At 40.0% G+C, this 22,476-nt stretch overlaps 1 protein-coding gene across 13 annotated transcripts in view; it reads right to left on the reverse strand.

The window, feature by feature from the left end:
- Positions 1 to 17,865: 17,865 nt before the first annotated feature.
- The window catches only part of DAB1 (DAB adaptor protein 1), a 902,516-nt gene continuing 897,905 nt past the window's right edge, over positions 17,866 to 22,476 (reverse strand). For all 13 annotated transcript variants that reach the window (XM_037744064.1, XM_037744058.1, XM_037744061.1 and 10 more), the window contains one exon: positions 17,866 to 21,196. Coding sequence is in view for 1 of the 13 variants with exons in the window: in XM_037744063.1 (XP_037599991.1) it covers positions 21,152 to 21,196 (45 nt within the window). In the remaining 12 variants the exon portion in view is untranslated. The remainder of the gene's footprint in view (positions 21,197 to 22,476) is intronic.

The following is a 22,476-nucleotide window of genomic DNA, read 5'->3' on the forward strand; positions in this document are numbered from 1 at the left end:
TTGTATATTTCTGCTTAACTGTGTGGTAAATCAAACATACGAAATTAGGCTAGAATTAACATACGTTAAGAGGGCAGCTCTGCAGGCCAAACATCCATTAGTAGAGCCTGTCTCTACAACTTACTGAATGTGTGGCCATGGGCTGTGTTACTTAGCATTTCTGTTCAGGATTGTGAAAATGCTTAGCACAGTGCCATACATTGAAGGACTTCAAGAAACACTATTTTTTTTTTTTAAATTGTGCTTTAAGTTCTGGGGTACATGTGCAGATCTCGCAGGACTGTTGCATAGGTACACACATGCATGGTGGTTTGCTGTCTCCATCCCCCCATCACCTACATCAGGCAAAGAAATGCCAACCATTAATATCATCATTGATGATGTTCTGGCTGTTAATTTCATAATTTCCAACTTACACAGCCTTCCAGCTAAACAATTGACTCAATGGGCTCCTGTATCTAACTATTGATGTGAAAAGTTTAGGAACCAGAGTAGGCAAAGCCAGAATAAAAGCCCTCTTTTCAGAAGGGAGGATTTATTTCTGCCTACATGCAGTCAGCATCCAACTTTGCAGAATATGCTAGAGAGGAAAAGCCTGGCTACCTACACATGGTTCACAAACAGCAAGTCAAAGTCAAGGATGACTCCAGGACACCTAAATCATACTGCCTGATATAGCTTGGTTGTGTCCCCACCCAAGTCTCATCTTGAATTGTAGCTCCCATGATTCCCATAGGTCATAGGAGGGATCCGGTGGGAGGAAATTGAGTAATGGGTGTGGGTCTTTCCTGTGGTCTTCTCATAATAATGAATAAATCTCATGAGATCTGATGGCCTTATAAAGGGGAGTTCCCCTACATGAGCTCTCTTGCCTGCTGCCATAGAAGACATGCCTTTGCTTCTCCTTTGCCTTCTGCCTTGATTGTGAGACCTCCCCAACCATGCTGAACTGTGAGTTCATTAAACCTCTTCCCTGTATAAATTACCTAGTCTCAGGTATGTCTCTATTAGCATCATGAAAACAGACTAATACACTGACTGGCCAACCCAATTACCTTTTTTGTTGTTGCTTGATATGGAAACAAGACATTTTAGGAGTCTTATGAGTATACATGTGGTGTTGATTTTGATTCAAAATATTATTATACTTTACAAGTTTCTGTTTCTCCTGAATGTACTAGTCTATTAACTCTGATACAAGTATGGATAGCTGCGCTTGTCAAGGTGTGCAACTGTTATTCCTCAGAGGCTCTCAGACACCAGAGTCTCTGTATGTGAGGCAGGTATAGAATTCCTCTGTCTTCTTAAGGGATGATGAGAGAGAGGCTCCATGCACAGGTTCTGCAGCCCGGATGCATGGTGCAAAAGTGGGCTACCACACTTACTTGTTATACTTCTTAACTTCATTTCTCCTGTCTGGAAAATAGGGCTAATGGTGCCCACCTTATAGGGCTCCTGTGACGATCGAATGAGTTACCATACATAAAATGTTCAGAAAAATTCTGGGCACATGATGAGCACATTATACAAGCATTAGCTATTGTAATTATTCAGCTCCTACATCAAATGTGGAAGTTTTTTATTTTATATCAATAGTTTTTGGGGAACAGGTGGTTTTTAGTTACAAAGATAATTTCTTTGGTGGTGATGTCCGAGGTTTTGGTGCACCTGTCACCCAAGCAGTGTACACTGTATCCAATGTGTAGTCTTTTATTCCCTCACCACTCCCGCCCTTCCCCGCAAGTCCATTGTATGATTCTCATGCCTTTGCACCCTGATAGCTTAGCTCCAACTTATAAGTGAGAACATACAATATTTGGTTTTCCATTCCTGAGTTTTCACTTAGAATAATGGCCTCCAACTCCATCCAGGTTGCGGAGAATGCCATTATGTGGAATTTGATCCCAGTTCTCAGGTCACCCCTGTCTGGACCCTAACTCTGAACCTCAAGGACTTCCTTAAACAAGTGTGAGAAGAGGGCAGAGAGGTGGCCTTTTCTAATGTAGAGTTCTGCCTGATGCCTGAAACCTGGCTCTAGATTTGAGATTCTTCTATGAGGCTGAACGGAGAGGAAATGTTCTGTGCTTCAAGCTAGAGAATGAGGTTTGGTCCATTCTTGCCACTTGCATACCGTGTGTGTGTTCTGGGGCAGGTAGACTCTCGCTTTTGAATCTCTGGCTGTCATCTGAACAATAAAATGGCAATCCCTGTGGGAAGGAGCCCTTGGGCACTTCTTATCCAGGCAGACTTACTGAGGCAGGGCAACCCTAAGTGCCCACTCATCCAAGCCAGAGTCACCGGATTCCCTTAAGGTCTGGAAAGTAGATGATGTCCAGAGCCCTGCTACTGGAAATGGGGCACAAGGACCCAAAGAGCCTGGCAACCAAGCTGTCTTGTGTTCATGTGCTTGCAGAGTAAGTGGCTGGGGATCCTTACATCGCCCCCCCTCCAAATCTTATGACTTGTGGCCTCAGAGGCTGGGAGTAGGACAGCCTGTGAGTGGGTTTGGCAAGCACTACAATCCTCTGAGGCTGGCTTGTCCTTCCCATGCAGGCTTCTTCCCAAGCCCTCTAAAATGAGCCAAGCCTCTCCAGTCTGCTCCACCATCTGCCCTGACCTACTGCTCCCTTTAACACCTTCTTCTGTTACTCCTGCCATCCATGAGTTCTGTTAGTTGGCTATTCTTTGGTGGGAGGGTGTTCCACCCAGTTGCAGTACTTGCCTATGGTTTGGGGGTTTGTACTTTTCAGAGAGAGTGCCAGCAAGTGGATGGAATATAGGCGCTGGAGGGGCAATGGGCTGAGTTTGAATCTCAATTCTGTCATTTGTTAGCTATGTGACTTTGGGCAAGTTACTTTGCCTCTCTGACTCTCAGTTCCTTCACTGTAGAGAAAATTGTTCTGGTATGGGGGTCATAAAGACTAGAAGCAATATATGTAAATTTCCTGCACAGTGGGTGAACAATATGTGGAAGCTGCTACTTCTGTCATAACTGTCACTATTATCATCTGTGACTCCACATCCATGTCCAGGACTGCCAGAGCAGGGTAACACAGGTAGAGTATCATGCAACCCTAAAGGTTAATCAAAAGGTCATTTTATCTTAGAGTACTCGAGGACCAGCCTTCAATCTCACATTTAGCCACACCTCAGAGCTTCGACTTAAAACCCTGACTGGAACATTTGCCAGAATTCTTCCATCCTCTGAGATCTCCAAGAAACCCTTTCCAGATAAGTAGAAAAACTAAACCCTCTTAAGCAGAACCCCACAGCTTTGAGACTGCAGCCTTGGCCCTCCAGTCCCACAGGTATGCACAAAGATAGCATCTTCAAAATACTTAGTAATTTTCAGCCCCAGTGATAACGACCATCATAGCATAAGGATAACAATAGCAGGTTTTAAAAGGACCGTATATTGACCACAAACCGGTATAATCACACACTCTCCGTGTTGCTGCTTCAGTTATCATTTTCCCCAATGCAGCTCTGACCCAATTGCAGGAAGAGAAATTCCACAGAACTTTGAGAGAGCGAAAAGTGCCCGTCTCCTGGGCTCTGCCACCATTGCTGACTTCTCAGAATGAGCCTCTTTTCACCAGGAGGGCGCTAGTGTGCAGGAGGCAGTGGCCAAGCCTCCACCACAGCTGCCTTGCCAGGTTCCTTGTCAATACCTGTTGGCATTTCCCTGAGTAATCATTCCAGGCACCTCGGTATATTTTTCATGTCACTGGATAGATTACGGGGCCTCTATTGATTTTGTGGTTTCATGTGTGAAAGATCTAATCTTAATCCTCAGTTGTTCATTTTCCTTAACCTTTTAATAGCATGATACGGTGGGAACCTGTCAGAGTGGAAATTGTTTCTGAGGCATGTTGTCATAAATATATACCACACAATGTTTTATTTTATGGGTGCAGCCATATTTTTTGAAATAATAATAATGATAAAATTTGGATGGTGTATTGCAGTTTACAAAGCACTTTTCCTTATCAACTCGTTTGATCCTGATGGCAATCCTGACAGGTAAGAGTTATTTCATTTCCTTTGATCTATTTATTCTTGGAGTCTTTCCACAACATGAATTTTTATTATTATTCTCTGTGTCACAGATGAGAAGTCTGCATTGCCCAAGGTCACACAGCTTTTAAAAATAAGGTTCAGAGTTAGAGAGATCTGCACTCAAATCCTGGCACTGCCAGGTTGTTGCTGTAACACCTTGAACATAAGACTTGGTCTCTCTGAGGTTTACTTCTTTATCTACAAAACAGGGATGATGCTATCTTTCTGGGATTTTGCAGGGACTAAAGATGATGTGGGCAAAAACCATCTGCACAGCACCTAGCACCTAGGAGAGGATCAACAGAAGTTATTATAATCAAAATAATAATAATATCAAGTATTTGATAAAGGTGGGGTTTGAGCCAGGACTTTATGTCAAACCTCAGTTTTCTGTTAACTTTGTGGGAGATCAGTTAGAATCTGCTCTCTCATATGCTTACTCTCTCTCATTTCTTTCCTTAATTTGTAAAGCCCCAGTGAATGACAATAAACTAAGTATTAAGATGAGCACTTGGAAGTCTCTGCTGATGCTGAGGGTGAAGTGCAAGAGCCATCTGGGCAGCAATGCCCTCAAGTCTTCCTCCCTAGAGCGAGATTCCAGCCAGTGATCAGGAAATTGACCTGCAGAAGTGCAGTTTCCAGCTCTGGCGACAGGCGGGCTACACCTGTGTCCTGAGTTAAGAAAGGCTGATGGGGGCATGCAGATGTTCTCTCCATAGCTTAGAGAAGTTACATATGGAGAAGTTATTAGGGATTGTGACTTGAGCCAGAAAACCAGAGGGACTGGGGCTTTGTTCCCAGCTTGAGGCTTTGAGAAAGTCATTTCCTTTACCTAAGACTCAGCTTTCTCATCCTTAAAATGACAGTGTTCACTGTAGTTTGTGTTTCTCAGCCCAAATGTAGCTGAAGATCAAAAACTACTTACATCCCGCCCCCTCCCACACTCCATTTCCAGTCCTAGAATGATGAATGGGGTGGGGTGAGGAGAAAAAGGCAGCAGGGCGGGGATGTATAAAAGGAAAAAGAAATGTTCGTATTAGGAAATCTGAGCTCAGATGACTTCTAAATTTCTTCTGGGGACTCACATTGCATGGCTTCAGCTTTCTGGAAGTGAAGCTCATTGCCATACTAGCTGTTTCACAGCTTTCATTATAGCACTTGAGTATTACTCATCAATGCAGATAAGATGGAAACAAATGGATCCCTCGCATCAAATGGCGTTTCTTTCTCTCCCTTCCCCTCCCCTCCTTTCCTCTCCCATCCTTTCCCATGAGTAAATGCATACTCTTCTAGATGAAACCCTGGGTCTCCACTGACAAATCCTGAATTCCCTGACCTGTGCAACTTTGGTACATGTTGTTGCCTTTGTCACGTGGACTTGCTACTGGGGTCCTCATTCTCCATCTGGGAAACTCATGTTCATCTTTTCAAGATCCATCTCAAATGTCACTCTTCCTTTGAGAAGCTTGTATCAGTCCATTTTTGTGTTGCTATGAAGAAATACCGGAGGCTGGGTAATTTATTAAAAAAAAAAAAGGTGGGGGGAGGATTTAACAGTCTCATAGCTCTGCAGGCTGTATAGGAATCACAGGACCAGCATCTGCTTCTTGTGAGGGCGTCAGGGAGCTTGCAACCATGGTGGAAGGTGAAGGGAAGCAGGAATATCAGATGATGAGAGCGCGAGCAAGAGAGTGATTGGGGGAGGCCCCAGACTTTTAAACAACCGGATCTGGTGTGAACTGAGCAAGAACTCACTATCACCAAGGGGGCTAGTGCAAAACCATTCATGAGAGATCCGCCCCCATGATCCAATCACCTTCCACTAGGCCCCACCTCCAATAATGGGAATCACATTTCAACATGAGATTTGGAGGGGACACACATCCAAACTATATCAGAAGCTTTGCCTATCCCAGGAAAAGAAACCATGTCTTATTTTGGCCCCATAGCACTATCTCTAGGATAGTATTTGCAGGTATTTGTGACACTATGTTGTAATTCCTTGGCCCTCTGTCCTTCCTTCTTTCTCCTTCTTTCTCCACCTGTATATATATACATATATACATATGTGTATATATATATATATATATACATATATACATATGTATGTATATTTACCTGGTAAATATATATGTATATTTACCTGGTTGTAAGGAGAAGGTGGAAAGAACAGGCCTGGTGGAAAGGGGAAAATGTGCTTGGTAGATAGAGATAACTGTGAGCTGGATAAGGGGTGGACTCCTGGACTAGCTGTGCAGAGATGAAGAGACATAAGGGGCTTGTCACAGGCCAGATAGGGGAGGGGACAACTAGGTCTAGCCTTGCCCAGTAAGGGGTCCGGCTGTGATTTCTGGTGGACTGAGGACTGATTTGAAGCAGGACCACAGCCTCATAAGACAGAGAGATGATCCAGTGCCACACAGAAAGGGGGCCTGGTCTGAAAAAGCTTGTCAGAACCGCAGGCAGGTCCACTGGCACCCTGGGAAGGACTTCCTGCAGCACTGGTGTGGACATCACCTACCGGAATTGAAACATGGTTACTAAGAATGGGCTCTCGTGGCCAGGATCCAAAAGGAAGTCTGTGGTTCCAGGAGGAGACCTGTTCTGAGTAGAGATGGTAAAGCCATATCCAAACCCCACCTGCTGGGGAGGGAAAGATTGCTAATAACCAGCTCTGTGGTCAGAACTGGCTCCGCTGCTCAGTGTAGTGCCATTGGCAGCTGAACATAGGATGGGGGAAGAAGAGACCTACGAAGTGTTCCCGAACCCCTCTCCAACTCCCCTTTCGGACAAGAAAGCCCGTCAAGGCTTCTGACACATCTAAGGATGAGAGCCAGTAACTGCTCAGGGTACAACTTTATGATGACATTCTAGAAAATTCACCACTTACTGTAATTTTAATTCCTCCTTATTTGAAACCTTGGTGGAAATATCAGACTCACCCAGGCTTGGCTCTACAAGTAACATGGAGTCAGTGAGGGTCTTAGAAGAGCAGAGTGTATGAGCAAATTTGTGTTTCTTAGACACAGTTTAAGATGGATTTCAAAGGGGAAAGACAAGGCTACCTCTTAGGAGGCTTGTTCTGCAGTGCTAATGGGATGAAGAAGAGAGGCTAAGGGACAAGCATGGCCACAGTGCAATTATTAGAATCCACCTGTAAAAGGCGGGAGGAGGCCTGGATGGCAGAGGCCCAGCAGATAAGGCAAGACACCGCCCCTCGCCCGGTGAGAATAGCCTGTCTCCACAGGAGGAAGGCTGAGATGCTTCACCCGCCCACTTTTCCTTGCAATGGAGACACCCAGAGAGTTTGGGGTAGTAAGAAGGGGTAAGGTTGAGAATCCAGCCTCTGCTTCTGCATAAGGAGTGGGGATCGGTGATCACTCCCGCTTCTTAGAGAGGGTCACAAAGGAGTGTAAGGAGTGCCAGCAGCCAGGTAGGTAGGCATGAGAGCTCCTCACCAGTGCTGGAACTCAGGCACTTTATTAATATTTAACAAACACAAAGGTAGAATTTACCACATTCTAGGCACTTTACAATTGCTAGCTCATTTATGCCCCATTACAGTGCTAACCTCATGTCACTTTTATAGACATGTATATGTGTAGTCACCCAGGCTGGAGTGCAGTGGCATGATCTCAGCTCACTGCAACCTTCGCCTCCAGGGTTCAAGTGATTCTCCTGCTTCAGCTTCCCGAGTAGCTGGGATTACAGGCGTGTGCCACCATGCCCAGCTTATGGTATGGTACTCAGAGAAGTTAACTCACCCAATGTCTCAGAGCTACTAAGTGATAGACTGGAATCCCTGTACTTTCCTATAGGAACATTGTACCTAAATTTCATGTACACACAGGTACACACGTTTACCTGTGTTGATCTATGTGTGCTTGAGAGATGTTCTTTCAAATCTACAGTTCGGTGAAGAAAAACAAGTCGTATGTATTGTATAATACTATTTAAATTTTTTAAAAAGCAAACACCTATAAAATAAAAACTATGTATGTGCGTAGTAAACATTTGTGAATGTAAACACCTAGGAGAATCTGGAAGGCACACTGAATGGATAATTGTTTGTCTCTGGGAAAGAAACTAGGATAAAAGAGCATGGTCAACGGTTTTCTCTGTAATATTAATATTATTATATTAAGAATGTGTTTATGGTCATGGCATAATTAAAAATACATTTTTTAAAACAAATGGAAAGATAGGGTTGGCAGAGTAAGGTTAGCATAGAAGCAGACGTGAAAGTTTTATAGATATATATATATATATATATATCCTTTTCTTTCTTTCTTTCTTTTTTTTTTTTTAGATGGAGTCTCTGTTGCCTAGACTGGAGTGTAGTGGTATGATCTCAGCTCACTGCAACCTCCACCTCCCAGGTGCAAATGATTCTCCTTCCTCAGCCTCCTGGGAGCTAAGATTATAGGCGCGCACCACCACACCTGGCTGATTTTTGTATTTTTAGTAGAGACGGGGTTTCACCATGTTGGTCAGGCTGGTCGCAAATTCCTGACCTCAGGTGATCCTCCTGTCTCGGCCTTCCAAGTGCTGGAATTACAGCCGTGAGCCACCGTGCCAGGCCTATATTTTATATTTTCTAAACTTTTTAATTTTTATATTTACTAAAATAAAGGGTGCATACTAAGTAAACAGAATGTTGTTGTTCCTTTGCAAGCTGTAAATTATAAACAATAGCCTTCGTATATTGACACAGATATGCTTCCTTTGATCACAGCATGGCTTTCATGGGTGAGGTGAGGTTGGCAATGATGTTGCTATAATTTTTGAGAAGAAAGGCTGACTGTGGTTGGGAGTAGAAATCTCCGGGCCTTCTTCCTCCTCCAACTGACTGATGGCCATGATCTCTAAAATGTCTCTGTTTTTCAGGGCTGAGTTTTGTGTCTCCTGAGTTAGCAAACTTATTGGCTGTGTAAGGTGCATGAGAGTCTGGTCTTCCCCAACTCATTTTCACATCTCTTTTGAAGCATGCATAAAGTGCAAGGTGCTTGGTTTTTTTTCTGATGGTCTCTTTGTGCCTGTTTGAGGATGAGAGTATGTCATTCAAACCTTGTCCAAAGATCAAACTCCCTTTGAGGAAGGGATTGATGGATTTCCACTGACTGCTTTATCAGTGCGGTTTGAAGCTTAGAGAGAGAAATTGCTTAAATGCTTGTCAGTTTTGTTTTTGATCCCAAATTCTCTTCTTTTTTTTCCAACATACTGTCACCAAACAACCTCATCTAGTTCAATGAGTAATTTCCATTCTGGCCTTAATTAAGGAGTCAACTTGGAGTAATGATTAAGAACCTGAGTTCTAGAGTCAGACTCTGGGTGTCAATTTCAGCCCTTCTGAGTGCAGCTTCTGTGACCTGGGTGCTTTCTCTCTAAGCCTCAGTGCCATTCTTATAAAATGGGAACAATAATTGTTTAAACCTTACAAGATTGTTGTGAGGATGAACTGAGACAATCTAAGTAAAGCATTTCACCTGGTGTTTGGTAAAAATTAAAAGCTCAACAAATATTACCTACTGTTATGACATCTGCATAGCATGACCTTTATCTAAAGGTAAGATTTGGAGATAGCTTTGCTCCAGCAGGTGGGGTTTGGATATGGCTTTATCATCTCTACTCAGAACAGGTCTCCTCCTGGAACCACAGCCTTCCTTTTGGATCCTGGCCACGAGAGCCCATTCTTAGTAACCATGTTTCAATTCCGGTAGGTGATGTCCACACCAGTGCTGCAGAAAGTCCTTCCCAGGGTGCCAGTGGACCTGCCTGCGGTTCTGACAAGCTTTTTCAGACCAGGCCCCCTTTCTGTGTGGCACTGGATCATCTCTCTGTCTTATCAGGCTGTGGTCCTGCTTCAAATCAGTCCTCAGTCCACCAGAAATCACAGCCGGACCCCATGCTGGGCAAGGCTAGACCTAGTTGTCCCCTCCCCTATCTGGCCTGTGACAAGCCCCTTGTGTCTCTTCACCTCTGCACAGCTAGTCCAGGAGTCCACCCCTTATCCAGCTCACAATTATCTCTATCTACCAAGCACATTTTCCCTTTTCCACCAGGCCTGTTCTTTCCACCTTCTCCTTACAATCAGGTCTTTTTATTTTTTCTTAATAACAAAAGTGTCATAGTTTCTTAAAACAACACTTATTTTTTTCTGAATAAAAAAAAGAGATAGCTATTTAGTATAGAATAACAGGAAAACATCACACATGTATCCCAGAACTTAAAGTAAAATTAAATTAAAAAGAGAGAAACCAGAAAACAAAATTAAAAAATTCAGTGCACAGAATAAAATGGAAATCATGTGTAATTCTACTACCTGGATTTTTACAGTTTTTTTCTATGCATATATGTTACTATATATATGCATAGAAATATCACACAACCAAATTAGAGTCACCATGTATACATGATTGTACACTTTTTTTTTGAGACAAGGTCTGGCTCTGTCACCCAGTCTGGAGTGCAGTGGCGCTATCTTGGCTCACTGCAACTTCTGCCTTCTGAGTTCAAGCGATTCTCGTGCCTCAGCCTCCCAAGTAGCTGGAACTACAGGAATGCACCACTACACCTGGGTAATTTTTGTAGTTTTAATAGAGATGGGGTTTCATCATGTTAGCCAGGCTGGTCTTAAACTCCTGGCTTCATGTGAACTGCTTTCCTCGGCCTCCCAAAGTGCTGGGATTATAGGAGTGAGCCACCACATCTGGCCTGATTTTATACTTTGTTATATTGAATGATTACCAAAAAATAGCCTGAGAAACAATGGGGTAAATATAGATTCTACAACGGTTTAATGGCTGCATTCATAAACATTCATAAAATCACACTGATTGATGTGGAAAATAAATGTAAGAGACGTGGTCTCTGTTTTCAAGGAGTATATCAGTGATCATGTAGTCATAGCATCCTATTCTATGAATGTAATATTTAGCCCGTTTTATATTATTTGAAATTTAGATTAGTAGTTTTCTCTATTACATACATAAAAAGTGAAAATGTCTTAATACATATTTGTTCAGTACCATGCAAATTCCCATGTTTTAAATTCCAGTCTTATATATGGAATTTTCATGTTGAATATTATGTCCTTTTAAAAATATCTGACTTAAAAATCTTTGAATCAAACACTCAAAGTTGTTTGAGTGCCTTTTTCCTCATATCCTTACCAACACAGATAATCACTTTAAAATTATTGGTAATCTGATAGGCAAAAGTTATTTTGTTTCAACTTGAATTTTTTATTATAAAAATTTGTAGATTAGGCCCCTCGCATTGGCTCACATTTGTAATCTCAGCACTTTGGGAGGCTGGGGCAGGCAGATTACCTGAGACCGGAAGTTGGAAACCAGCTTGACCAACATGGAGAAACCCCATCTCTACTAAAAATGCAAAATTAGCCAGGTTTGGTGGTGCATGCCTGTAATCCCAGCTACGCAGGAGGCTGAGGCAGGAGAATCGCTTGAACCCAGGAGGCAGAGATTGCAGTGAGCCGAGATCACGCCATTGCACTCCAGACTGGGCAACAAGAGGGAAACTCCATCTAAAAAAAAATAAATAAAAAATTGTACATTAAAATGCTTTGGGGCTAATTAAAAATATTGGAAACATAATGTAGGTAGTAACATAACATTTCAAATAGCATGTAAGGTATAGATGGTAAGTTTGTTTTTTTCCCCCGCCCAGGCTCCCACACTCCATCTCTGGAGCTGAACTCTCTCATTAGCATGTACTTGAACACTATTGCATGAGGGCAAGGGCTTTGTTTCCTCAGCATGTAGAATGATGCCTGGCACAAAACAGGCACTCAATGGATACTTATTAAATAAATAATCACTTTCCTGAATACAGTAATGAAAATTTTCTACTTATACATAAACACCTACATGCATACTATTTTATACTTCTTATATTGTTAACAAAAATGGGAACTCACCACGCACACTATTCTTAAATATCTCAGCATTGTTTCATATAAGCATACTTAGACTCCTTTCACATTTTGAAAAACACTGCATAGTACTGCAATTTAGTTAATATGCTTCCTATTGATGAAACATTTAGTTGCTTTATGTCTCTAGCTATTATTTATGGACCTTTCTTCTTCAGGACTTGTTTGCTCTTGTTCTTTACTAATTTTTCTATAAACTTTTTCTGTAAAGCTTTCTGTACATTTAGGACAATAAAACTTTGTTTATAATGTATGTTGTAAATATTTTCCTAATTTCCCATGGCCTTTTAATGTTGCCATTTTTCATATAAATTTTTGTTAGACCTATCCATATGTTTATAAATATACATTTTCTGCATTTGGTGGTATACTTTTGAGGACCTTTCTACCCCATATGAATATTCACTAATATTTTCCCATACTGTTTCATGTATACTTATGTTTAATATTTAATGTATACGGAATTTAATTACCCAGGTAATATGAGGTAGGAATCTAACATTTTCTAGGAGTTTTTGTTATCCTAGTTCCATTTATTAAATAGTGTATTTATCCCTGCTAATTTGAATATATTCAATCATATATTAATTCTTTATTTCTGTACTTTATATTCTGCAAACCATGACTAAGTAAATAGAATAAATCATAATTAGTGAAACCAAACATTTTGAATTATTTTGGATTTTTGAGATCTGATCTGATAGTATAAATTTATGATCATGACATTGAATTTTTTCTCAGATATTCTCACATTCTTATCTCTTTCAGATATGACTTAAAATATGATTGAATATGAATACATGATTGAAGATATATTATAAAATTGAGATAATTGTTGCAGTAAGTTATAAATTAATTATGGAGAGTTGGACCATCTCTTTCAATTTGTTCTGTTACTTTATGCCCATCAACAAGCCTTTGTAGCTTTATTCTGTTGTTTTCTTTTTTCATCTAGATCTTACATCTTCAGTATTAAATTTATTCTTGAGTATACTCCTTTTGTTACCATCATTAATGGAATCTGTGTAAGTTTCCAGTAAGTTTTCTAAAAGGTTACTTAGAGCAATATACAAAATAATGATTTTTATATATTTATTTTTAAAGCAGCAACCTTAGGTAATTCTCTTATTTGTTCTTATCACTTGATAGTTCCTATTAGAAAATATTTTCTGCAAACACTGATAATGTTCTCATTTTAAACACTTGATTTCTTTTTTTTGTGTTAGTGCATTGCATTGCCTCAAATTTCAGAGCAATGTTAAATGACAGAGGTAAAAGCTGCTGCCTTGACCTCCATCTGATTTTAACGGGCTACCCTTAAGTTTCACTGCTAAGTTCCATATTGGCTATTAGTTTGAGGTAGATGTTCTTTATCATGTGAAGGAAATATTACTATAATTCTAGTTTCCAGTTTGTTTGTTGAAGAGGATAATGAATTTTATCAATGACTTCTGGCATCCATTAAGATGAGACAGTCTCTCTTTAACTATTAATTACATTCCAAAAGTCAACTTTATTTGGTCATGGTTTACAGCTGTGTTTAAAATTAAGGAACTTCTGATTATCCATTGAAAAGATTAGGATATAATTTATATTACTTTTTTGATGTTCTGTTATTCTAGATTTTGATATGAATCGAGAGATTGTTTTTTCTGTTATTCAACAGTTAGATGAGCATCATTTTGTGCTTCTTTTTGTTTTTTTTACAGCCACTCCAGGCATATCATGTGCATTGGCCCTGCTAGTTCTGCTAATGCTCTTCCCTCCACTACCATCACCTCATGGTAAACTCCCGCTTGCTTCTTAACACCCAGTTGGCCCATCAACCCTCCTGTATAGCACTCTCCCACCACTCCCACGGTATTAGCACGTCCTTTATTCCAGCATTAATTCTACTCTAGTTTACTCCTCTATTAATCTGTTTCCCCCTCTAGAATCTGAGCTTATTGAAGCAGGGACAGTCATGTATGCATTTTAAAAAATCCTTAATCTTCAGTGCTTATCAGAAGATCTAGCACATATCCTGTTGTTAATAACTCTTTGTTAAATGAGTAAGTCCATAATGCATTTTTGCTTTAAACTTTGCCTGGGAGGAAAATTTGGATGCTGTTTGTGTATACTTTTTTGCCTTTCTTTGATAATAAAATAGAGAAAGTATCACTTACTGCCCTTCTTCACACCTGAGAGAGTTACTGAGCCAGGATAATAGTTGGGCAAGGATAAGGTGAAAGTGAAAGACATAAAAAATCTGTCATAGTGATTAGACTTTCTTTGACATTAACAATAGGTAACGTGCATTGAGTGTTTACTACGTTTCAGGCATGAAATTATCAAATTTATTTCTTATAATAGCCTGCAATTTTACATGTGATTAAATGAATTTTTAGAGAGCTTAAGTGACTTGTCTGAGGTGAAACAACTGGCAAGTCAACGACTTTCTGAATTCAGAGTCCACTATCTGGAAACTACTCGATATGGACTCTCCAGTGGAGCTAGTGTGCTCCACTTAAATGAGAAAAGAAACAAGTGATATGCTGAGGGTGAAGATTTGGTTACGTACCTTGCTTCTTGGGTTTTGCTTAAGTTTAGCACCCACCAGGAAGAAAGAAAATGACTATTTGCCTCCTTGACTTTTGCATCATTTGTCTTTCTTCTGATGAAAGTGGGGCTAATCACTGAATTAGGGTTCCTTTACTTTTAGCCTATGCTATGTTGCTTTATCTTCAAAGCATAAACATGGGCTGTGTGATGGCTGACCACCTTTCTTGTTCCTTCTGTGAAGGTCTGAAAGGGCACAAGACAGGTAAGAGGAAATTAGTAACTCCATTGCTAGATTTTTGAGCTCATGGCCCTGAGCTACACGTGAATGACTTTGACCTGTAATCTGAAATGAGAGCGACTTCAGGGTTCACCTCCCCCACCATTCCACCCCAAAGGTGAGGCACGGTGGAGTTGCTAAAAGCACAGTATGAAGAAGGACGTCTGGCATTTTACTGTTGACAGTGTGCCAGCTCTATGACTTCCTGCTTGTTCCCAACTCCAGGCTGTGACCCCCAGAGTGAGTGACAGAAGTGGTAAGAGGTTGTTCGGAAGATTAAAGACCCAAGTCACCAGAGGCTGCCATCTAGCAAGAATATTTAGATATTGTCCACGTGGCAGTCATTAATATTCTTCAGCAAAGAGTGAAAAGAAACCTTGTTCAAAAAAGGCTCCCTCTTCAGATCTCTGTACCTTGGAAGGTAAAGTGAATGCAAGGGTTTTGTTTTGAAATTAAATATTCATTGGATTGAGTTAGAGCTATTCTTGAGAATAAAACCAGATATTTCCTTTGTTTTAAAATAACTACAGTCATTTTACATAAGAATCAGTTTCTGTACTGAATCAGTCAAGGTAAGGCATGGTGTGATTTTTTTTTAATATAATAGACACAACAGGGAAATGAATGCAGAAGGGCTCAAGTATTTTTAGAGGGTATATGAGCAATTTCACTTCGCAGAAGACCTGTCAGAAAGAAGCATCATGGACTAGAAGACAGAGGCCGGGAATCCAACCCCGGAAACTGTGACAGCCTCTGGGTGACATCTTTGGCTCTGTTAATTGATAGCTGTTGTGAAACATATCTGAGTTTCAGTTTCCTAACCTGTGAAATGGAGAGCATATTCTTTGCCTCTTGGGGTTCATGTAAAGATTTGGAAATGATAACTAGGAAATGAGCGGCAGGGACAAAGCAGGCGCACAGCGGTGGCAGGGATTATTCCCATTTTCACATACATACCGAGACTGGTCACTAATGGCTGGGAAAGCCATTTATATCTGTTTACACACTCTCTCTCTCTTTTTAATTTTCCAGGTACCGTTGCTCACATTTCCCTTGAATTTAAACATCTTTTAAAAGCTTTCAAAGCTTTGAAGGTTGATTTCAGTGAAACCTGTTTTTATTCTAGGCGTTTTTCCGACTGTCATTCTGAGTAAAACAAAAAACATTTACTGTCAAAACAACAAGGGCTTACTCTCAAGCACAAAATGAAAGCAGATATGTCTGCCTGATTTATTTTGGCATCCACCTAGCAGTTAAATAGGACACCTTTTAATTTGTCACTTCTTTAAGATTCATTTAGGTTGGCAAAGTAAATCCCCAGGGCTTGGTTTCAGCTAAACTTCAATGAGTTCTATAAAAAGTTTATTTGTTATCACTCAGACACACAAGCTTTGAAAGGTACCAGTTAAAGATGGAACTATGTATTTAGCAGTGTAAGATAGTAACATCTAATGGATTTTTATTTTTACTTTGAATGGAACTTAAAAATCTAACTTATTACCAAAGATCCGCTAGCAATCTGAGAAGAGACATAGAAAGTCAATGTAGAAGTATTAGGTTAATAAAATTCTGTAGAACTATTTCAAACAGTGAATATCCAATTATTTTAAAATTAAACTCAATTATGAGTAAAGAGGCCAATATTCAAATATCAACTCTGCCATTTGCTGACTGGGGAAGTTACTTAATATGTCTGAATTTCAATGTCTTTATCTATAAATTGGGATGATATTTAACCCTTCCAGGTTGTTTAGAAAATTGGCGGGGGCAATGGACACAGAGCAGCCAGCAGCTGCATGGCACATACTAGTTGTTCAACACGTGCAAGTCACTGTTTTTATTAAGAAATACTTCCGGCCTGCTGTGTTGTCTCTGGCCTGTAATTCTAGCACTTTGGGAGGCAGAGACGTGTGGACCAGTTGACCTCGGGAATTCAAGACCAGTCTGGGCAATATGGTGAAACCCCATCTCTACAAAAATTACAAAAATTAGCTGGGTGTGCATGCTTGTAGTTCCAGCCACTTGGAGGGCTGAGGCGAGAGGATTGCTTGAGCCGAGGAGTCAGAGGTTGCAATGAACCAAGATCACACCGCTGCATTCCAGCCTGGGCAACAGAGTGAGATCCTGTCTCAACCAAAATGAAACAAAACAAAACGAAAACAAAAACGTGTGCAACATTTTCTAACAATTCAGTCCAGGATGTTAGCATTTCTTACTGTATGGAAGTTGTTTCTTCAATCTGCTCCAAATTTACTTTGCTAGAATCTAAGCCCATTTTCTCAATGTTAGCAATAACATCTGTTTAATACCTTCTTTAAAACAAGGCCAGATTGAGGGCTTGTGTTTATGCAATCATTAACAAAACGATTCTTAAACAGTGGTGATTTTTTGCATCTCAATGACCTAATTATAATCTGGCTATTTGATTTAGTTACAAACGGAAATAAAAATCACACACAGACACTCAAACATATGTATACAGCACCCACATATATTCATTTGTTTGTGTTCTTCAATACATACAATCCAGACCTTTTTATTTTGGTGTGGAGTTTGAGGGGAATGTAAAGAAAGATAAATGATTCCTTCTTGAGTCCCTTAAACAGATGACCTTAAAATGAACGATGGGGAACTTTTTGACAGTCTAGATTAATCTCGGTTTTCTAATCAATAGTTTAATAGGCTTTTTTGTTTTGTTTTAGGGGAAGACAAAATGGGCTAATCCCGGAGTCTTTCCCAGTTTTGAAAGTCCCATGCTAAATGTGGTCCAAATACATCTACACAGGGTTTGCTTTTCTTCTGACAACATCCTCCTTCCTGTCTGTGGCTGCTTTTCCAAGCATAGCAAGCACTTTAATTCAACTGAAGGCTGACAAACTGACCTTACTCCTCAATGAAGCTTGCTCTTTTTAGCCCACGGCCAGGAAAACAGAGGCTGTCACTTGGCCAGATGGAATCTTAGGTAGAGCAATTTCCTCTTCCAGTCCAAGCCTGAATATCCAGTGGAATCTTGTAGAATAAAGCCAGGCTAAGGTGTTGTTCTCAAACATGTTTATTTGTAACAGTTTTACATGGTGTGTTACAGAAATTAATGGAAAATTTCTAAAAATTTTGCTGTTCTGTTGAATGCATTGTACATAAAGTTAAAAATAATGTGTCCATATATGTTAACAAACTGTCATCTGAGGTAAAGTTAAAGTAGGTCTAGAAATGTACTGCAACAGTCATTTTCTCTTTCTCATCTTTATTAAAAAAATATGTGTCAGAACGCAGAAATTGAAATGAACCAAACCCACAGAGTAAACATTTGTTTAAAAGAAGGTGCCCGGTACATTACATAATGGGGTTTCAGGAGACACTGGGATGAATACAAGCTATCAAAAAAGTCTTGCGGCATGTAAAGATTGAAGAGCTATGGAGAATGGGGACAGAATGACAGGTGGCGTTTCCCTGGTTTCAAAATTTAAAGTGACAAATTTAGTGCTAGTGGAGGATGAGGAATTAACAGTTGTACACATGGATTTTTTATTGATTTAACCAGAACTGTGCAGACTCCCCATGGTCTTTTAGTATTGGCACCTCAGCTCTTGCTTGGAAATTTCACTGTATTCCTGGGACAGGATACGCTGGTTCCGGGCTCACCAAACAGTGCTTGGAAAAACAATCAGAATTCTGCCAATGAGAATAGGGAATGGCAGTTTAAAAATCTTGACTTTATTTCCCTCGCTTTAATGCATCACTTGGGCATCTTCTTTAAGTTCACAGCCAGTTATAGTTTCAATCATGTTCAATGAAGGAGGACAAGTCCTCTGGACTTTCACCTTCTACTAGAAAAGTAAATCCAGATGGTATACCTGAAACAGCAACATCAGCCAGAGTTCACTTTGAATGTGTCAGAAGCAACCCAAAGAACTGGTATAACGGTGTGATACTGCAAGACAAATTCAAGACAGCCATATTGAGGGAGAAGATAGCACCACTTGTTTAGAATCAAATCATGGACAACAAAGAAATTGAAGCAATTTCCCACGGGAACTGCCTATCTTACCAGATCCCCAGAAAACACAATTGAACTGGTCATCAAACCTTTCCCATCTTCCCCTTCATGTGAATGGGTTACCTAATCATAAAATGTTTGCTCATTCCTCGAGAAACCCCGCGGACCAACAGGTGATAGCTACAGAGGGAGGTAAACAGCCCTTCTCACTTTTCTGGTTCTTCGGACCTTCCACATTAGGATGACATTTACATATATTCTTGAACAGACATTTGGTCAGTTTATCTAACTGAAAAAAAAAAATTAGACTCCTGTGACCTGATAGTGTAAAATGTGGGCTTTAAATGAGAACCATTACCTTGATGTATCACTTTTCTCTTTGTGAACAATTATGCAATCATTTTCAAATCAATCTTCCAAATCATTTTAGTTTCTATTGATACAAAGAACCAAATACAGGCCTATTCAAATTAATCATATCAGTGGAAATTCTACTTTTCAAATCTCAAAACCAAGTAATAATAATTATCCCCAAATCCAATTAATCACATGAATCTTAGAAGTTTTCTTCTTAGTGTTAAAACACTAAATTCAACATACTATAACTGCATAGGAACATCAGGAAAACACATTTGACCTGTATAACAATTCTCTGTAGGGCAAAAATATATAGATTCTTTATGAAAATCATGTGCTAAACATACGAACCGAACACTGCACTTTTTGTCTCATAAGTGTAAAAAAAGGAAGCTTAGCCTCTTCTGTTTCACATACAAACAGTCCAGTGATTTATATGGGGGTAGGTGGGAGTGGGGAGGTGGGAGTGTTTCAGAATCTGAATTCTTCAGAATGTGAATTGTCTTTTTCTTGTGTTGCTTGTAGGGCGGGAACTCTTGTGGAAAGACTAGATGACAGAGTCACGCGCTCCCTTCCCGTTCACTAGCTGCTGATTGGCCAACTGCTCCTGCCAGCTGTCCCTGCACTCCAGCTTCCTACCATATGCTCCAGAATAATATCTGGAAAGTGAGCCCCATCCATCAAGTTTGTCACACCTTGCACTCAATCTGCTACCTTCTCTACAGTGTAATGGCATTATTAAAAAGCATTTTCATTACCATTTATATTTACAAAAAAAAAATGACAATTTTTTTTTCATTAGAACTCCTTAAAGCCATTTCCCTTAAATATTTAAAGAGTTTAATGGTAAGGTGTTTTTTTTTTTCAAGTTATAAAATAAAAATCCCATTTGAATTTTCTGATGTACAAAAAGAGATAGAGATGAACCATCTGGACCACGGAATCAGTTTGTTATTCTGAATATTTATGCCACCATTGTTCCATTAGAAAGTTGGTTTTTAAGATCCAAAACCACATTACCAGAATTATTTGGCAAATGACTTTTCTTTGAAAATGGCACGTGGAGAAGACACTTGTCTGCATAGCATCACAGCAGCAAGATATCGGAAAAATAAAAAATATTTTATTGTACTTAGAGTTTAGAGCTTCTTAGGAAATCAGATGCATTTTTCATCTTTCTCATCAATGGGATCTGATGTCTTTTCCTACTCACAGGATGAAGGTTCAAACTGAAAGCTGTCTTTCTTCACCAGGATGCAGAATAGCTAAAGGGTTGTTTTGGCAACATTCTTGATCATAATGAATAATCAACCACTTATTTGTCTTGTAATTTCAAGTTAATTCATTTCATTGAGGTGTTTTTTTCTCCCCAGTTAGATTTCTTCACCCATTTCTAAAAAAAAGTCAAAAGCAATACAAAAATTTGTACACATTAATTTTCAAACATGACAAAGAAAGGAAAGGGGAAAAAATGGCAGACCAGGCTCCACGGAGTGACAAAAACACATCATCCTATGTCAAAAGACTTATGGATGATGATATTGTGATCACAGAAGACCCTCATTTTTGTTTAAAGAAGTCAGTTCCAACCCTGTTGTAATCCTCTGATGCCTGTCACTCCAAATTTGGTATCTCTACCGTGGTCAACAGGTAGAGAAATAAAAAAAGAATTAATGATTTTGCACAGTGGGTAATCTTAAACCCAGCTACGAGAGCTCAAATATTTGTTGGGTAAGCATTTGCTTGATTTGTGATTTAATGTTGGGTGGATCTTTTCCTACTTTTTTTGTGTGCTGCCATAGATATCTGCCATTAGTTGCTAAAAACGCTTAGCTCCCTCTTCTGAGCGAGTTCCACTGGGCAATCATGAATTTCTTGTGGGATGAGGTGAAAGAATACAAGAGAGCCTGTCGTGATGCTGATGTCCATGCCAGTTTTGAGCACCCGCCACGAGCTCGCATCGATGTTATTTCTTAGGTCTGTTGATCTGTGCGTAGAGAGGCTCCGGCTCCTGTGGATAAAGGAACAAAGTGAGGCCTGCCCTTTCCACTTGCGTGGATTTTCTGAGACAGCTTTGGGAAAGGGGGTTTAAGATTAAACAGAAAAGTGACAGCTCATGATGGATGACCTTAGGTTATTTTTGGAGTATTTGATCAGGGTGCATATTATTTTGGCAACATTTTTATCATCCAAAATAACTACGCACTCCATTCTGCCTTTCGTTTTCAAGTTGGGACTGATTGCCCTGTTAGGGTAGTAGCATGGTATGGTAGGGAGAGTTAGAAAAGCCGTGTCATGTGGACAAGATGCTTATCCTTTCTGAGTCTTGGTTTCTCCAACCACAAAATAGGAATAATACTGTTTAACCTATGGGGCTGTTGAGGGAATTGCAGATTACATATGTAAAGTATCTAGCACAATGCTTGGTAGTCACAGAGCTTCAGAAAATACTAACAATTACCATGAGTCAAGTGGACATTTTTCCAACACATTTTCATAAATGTCCACTTGAGAACCCTGAAATTCTATTTCAAATTGTTCTTCTACAAGCAGTGATGCCTGGGTGCACTATTGAGCAAAGAAACAGCAACTTTGTCTTTCGCTCTTAATTACACGACTCTGGACTTGTTTCCCTTCAGTCTGGGCCCTCAGCTTTGGCCAATCATTTGCCTGCTCCCAGGGGGCTGTCCTGAAGCACATACAGGGATTTTTCACCAGCATGTAATGCAGCAAACCTGCAATCCACGCCTAGGTAGGAAAGTGTTCAGCCCTACTTAAACCACGTTAGACTTCAGCTGATGTTGAGATGGATCATTGTGCACTGGCCAGGCAGATTTGATGGATACTGTTGTTTCAAGCATGCACAGAACCTTCTGTTAAAATTGACCTTTATGCTGTCACTCTTGGAGGTTTGTGCCAGAATTAAATGGGTACAATAAAATCCTAATTTTGCCATATTTTATATATTAGCTTGTCTCTTGCCATGTCATATAGGTTCTTATTATTTGTTTATTTTCTTGAAACTTCAAAATGAATTGCCATTCTGTGAGCCCCTACCATGTGTCTGGTGCCATGTTAGGTATTTTCAAGTACATTGTTTTTTTATCTCATCGTAGCAGCCTTGTAAGGCGAATGCTTTATCTCTTTTGCAAAGGTGAAATTAAGTACAGTGATGTTAAATAATTTGCCCATGGTCACACAGCTAGTATGTCTGGAAACATGAGAACTGAAAACAGGGTCCAGGGTCCAGTGCTTTTTCTAGTCTTTTACAACAGCAACCATTAAATAGAG

Source organism: Cebus imitator, unplaced genomic scaffold (assembly GCF_001604975.1).
Source record: "Cebus imitator isolate Cc_AM_T3 unplaced genomic scaffold, Cebus_imitator-1.0 Scaffold163, whole genome shotgun sequence".
Classification (NCBI taxonomy): Eukaryota; Metazoa; Chordata; class Mammalia; order Primates; family Cebidae; genus Cebus; species Cebus imitator.